Source organism: Charadrius vociferus, unplaced genomic scaffold, assembly GCF_000708025.1.
Source record: "Charadrius vociferus isolate BGI_N301 unplaced genomic scaffold, ASM70802v2 scaffold435, whole genome shotgun sequence".
Lineage (NCBI taxonomy): Eukaryota > Metazoa > Chordata > Aves > Charadriiformes > Charadriidae > Charadrius > Charadrius vociferus.
The window spans coordinates 481,550-485,228 of record NW_009648540.1 but is presented as its reverse complement, the minus strand read 5'-3'; the positions used below and the strand labels follow the sequence as shown (position 1 = coordinate 485,228).

The following is a 3,679-nucleotide window of genomic DNA, read 5'->3' as shown; positions in this document are numbered from 1 at the left end:
TCTCAGAAAAATCTATGACTGGCAAAGATATCTAAAATTTGATAGTGTACTCAGTACTTTCATTAAGACCAAAAGAATCTTTATGAAGAACTGAAATTAAACTTGTACATTGGTCTGAAAGATAAGGATTACCTTGAATTTTTTTAGGATTTTTAATTTTTATTTTTTACCAGAAAATGCACTACCTTCTAAAAATACTGTAGTTATAGGCTAAGTATTGATATCTGAAGAAAAATATGCTAAAACTAAAAGCATGCAACACTGATACCAAACTGTAGCAGAAGACATTTTTAATTGAAAACTGACTCAAAGGATTGTACAAAAGAGTTTCTTCTCCCTGAAGGGATTTTCAGATGCAGGCACTGGAATAATAAGGGGATCTTCTCCAATATGAGCATCACAATACGCCAATAAATCTGCTGCAGCCTTGGATACCTAATAGAAGAGAAGAGAGAACTACTGTAACACTTAATTCTGAACCAATCAGCATTGCATAAATATTATTCATCTAACATATGATATTGGAGGCTATCATAAAATAGGAGTAGATTGGTTTATCCTTTAAATTACTAGAGTCCACAGCTCTGAATTTGTTCTTCCTAGGCCTAGTAATCCTTATACACATTTTATTTAACACAGTGATATGAGATGGTATCAATTTATATGACTCATGTTCAGCTGTTCCTCTCCATCAGAAGGAAGGTCAGGAGCATATACTCATTAAAACATGTATATGCTAATGGCCTATAAGCAATCGGGATTCTCCTTGGAGTGTGTGTTTCTGTAGAGGCTGCCTGCTTCAGCTCTTATTTCCAGTCATTAGAGCAGCAAGGTTGTAACGTTTTCCACAAACACTCTCTCTACCCTTTGCTCCTCTGGATGCAAAACAAACAAACAAAAAGTTCTCTAGGCACATGACCCTGGCATTAAAAAGAAATAATAAATCAGGAGCAAAACTTGATCATCATGTCTCATAGCTCTTGTTTAAGCTAAATATTCCTCTTTTCAATGAAGTCAGATTAATATCTTCTGCATAGTAAGTTATTATAAGTAGTACTGTATTCATAGCATTAAACTTGAGTATTACCTTCATATTTTTTATCTTAATATTTTTATACTTCCAAAATGAACAATTCTAAAGTCTCCAATTCAGAACATTGGTTTATGCTTACTGAAAAGTCCTACAGAAATATAAGGGTGCTGACATACAAGATCTTTTGCACGAAATGAGAGATGAAATATTAAGCCATTTCAGCTGTAGCTGAAACCACCTTTGTGCCATAAAAATATTGGTGACATTAGGCCACTGTGACTCATTTATTTTTTCAAGAATTTAGAATGTATATACAAAATATTTTTGTTCTGCTCAGTTAACAAGATATTTACAAGTATCCCTATCTTTTTGTTTAATTATTGTGTTTTCACTATTATGATAGATTTGAGAAAAAGTGAGACAGGAAGTCTTTACAAAAAAGCCTTTTCTCTGAGCACCATGACAGCTTCTCCTGAGTCAAACACTGAGGTCATCATGTTTGCACAACTATATCAAAGAGGAAAAACAAATCAGATTTTTGGTATTTTTCTAGCAGGTGTGTCATCACTGTTAGCTTTAGCTTCCCCACACCCTGCTTGCTTTGGCATGAGTCCAGCTTGTAGCAGGTTTCAGACTAGACCTATGAAGTCAATGGGTGTTGGATGAGGACTCTCATGAAACTTAAACTCAGTAATTTTCTTCCTGAAGTTAATTTATTTTTTAAATATCCACTAAAACATGGCTTTGTAGAATGCTTAAACCCACAAAGTACCTATGGTTGGCATCCCGGTATAGACTGTTGTCCTAGCAGAGGAAGCAAGGGTGTTTAGGTTACTCAAAATTAGTTTGCCTTTGAATTGGCCTGCAAGACAAAAGGGTGGGCAGAGACACTGCACGTGTACAACCCGTTGCTGGGCTGACACAAAGCAGAAGACTGAGCATTAAACTGAGCAAATCAGCAGAGATACTCAGAAGGACCAATGATTCTCAAAAGCAAAGCAGTTCAAACAAAAATCTGTGACAAATGACAGACTTCAAGTACAAAGAAAGGACTAATTATTTTCAGACATACTTCAATTAGCTACTTGCTAAGCACTGACAAAAGAACGAGGCTTAGGGTGCGAGGGCACTGTTTAGAGTAGAGGTGTAAAACTGTAGTGGCCAAACAGAAAACTTAGAAATCCTATCATATTCCTAATTTTCATTTAAATTTACTTGTGAATTTTTAAAAGGCAGATTCTCTAGAGAGAGGCACAATGTAGACGGCCTATGAAATTCTTATCAAGCCCAAGAAAGGTCAAAGACTGCAAACATACTTTTGTTTGCTAATGAGCTATGCTGTACCTCAGCAAAGTATAAACTAGCACAAAATGCAGAGACCGAAGAGGAGGTTAGCATGTTTCCAATAACGTCAAGAGGAATGTATCACCACAGCATTTTTGGAGAAGTATTTTCAAGTAATGACAATCACCAGTATATTCATAATTATTTAACATACACATTTTCACTTTTCTATTGTCCTTCAAGCTCAGCAGCATGTCTCAAATTAAGGCAGTTCTGTGCTCTAATTAATTTATAAGCTGGTCCTGAACTCTTGCATTCAAACAGAGCAAGTCAAACTCAGAGCCACAGGTGCCTACAAAAAGCTCTATGACATTTTCAGTGCTATGTCATAATAAGCGTTACTGCCATAAAACCTTATGGAGAGCTAGTCTAATCCTCTGGGTCGCAGAAACAGGGTTTATTAAAGATACCCAGCACACTTAATCTTCCATTATTAAGCCATTGAATAAGTTATTTTATTCATGAAACCAACAATCTTTTTAAGTAGACTGACCCTACAGGAGCAGAGAACTAATGCAGACTTCAACAGACCAACGTTCCCATAACTATCTTGTTTTTTCCACATACGGATAAGTGGCATCAGCCCAAGTACATGGCTTTTCGTTCAATGGAAGAGAAGTACCATTTCAATCATCATTCTTAGAAGCAATAAAGCTAGTAATATAATTTTCGAACTGCTTCTCTACATATTACTGTGATTTGACATCATATAACAACAAATCACTAGCAAAAGCACAACATAAAGGTTTGTATCTAACTTGTTCTCCAATGTGTTGGTAGGAATACCACACATCATGAAGCAGAGCAAGCATTTTATTCAACATCACAGTGTTTAATTCACAAATTAGTTTGCTTTTAGACAAACCATAATACATAGTACAATTTAGTAGCAAACAAACATGCAACAAGGAACTGAGGAACATGATCACATTGTCACCAACTAAACTTCCAACCCTGTACTTGGAAGTTTATCCTTTAAAAAAATAAAAGGTCTGGGGAGAAGAAAGCCTCCCATTGGGATTACAGTGGTTAAAAACATCGAATTACGGCCATTTCTTCACTTAAACTGGAGTAGCTCAGGCTTGTGCAGTGGAATGATGACCATTTACTAAGAGGAGTTAAGTTAGCTAATTCACATTCCAGGAGCAATGAAAACATTGGTTCCTGTGGCTGTGAGCAGTGTTGGCAAAGTCAGAACTGTAGCCAAAAAAAAAGAGCAAAACACAGTGTTGCCTGCAGCAAGTTTCCTGCTCGGTGTTGTTATTCAGACCAACAGTGGTGGAAGACCTCTGCATAGAGCGT

The 3,679-nt window shown here is 36.3% G+C and overlaps 1 protein-coding gene across 1 annotated transcript in view; it reads right to left on the bottom strand.

The window, feature by feature from the left end:
- Positions 1–306: 306 nt before the first annotated feature.
- Positions 307–3,679, bottom strand: part of GNG4 (guanine nucleotide binding protein (G protein), gamma 4) — a 7,280-nt gene continuing 3,907 nt past the window's right edge. Inside the window, exon 2 of the mRNA XM_009885934.1 lies at positions 307–435. Coding sequence (XP_009884236.1) covers positions 307–435 — 129 coding nt within the window. The remainder of the gene's footprint in view (positions 436–3,679) is intronic.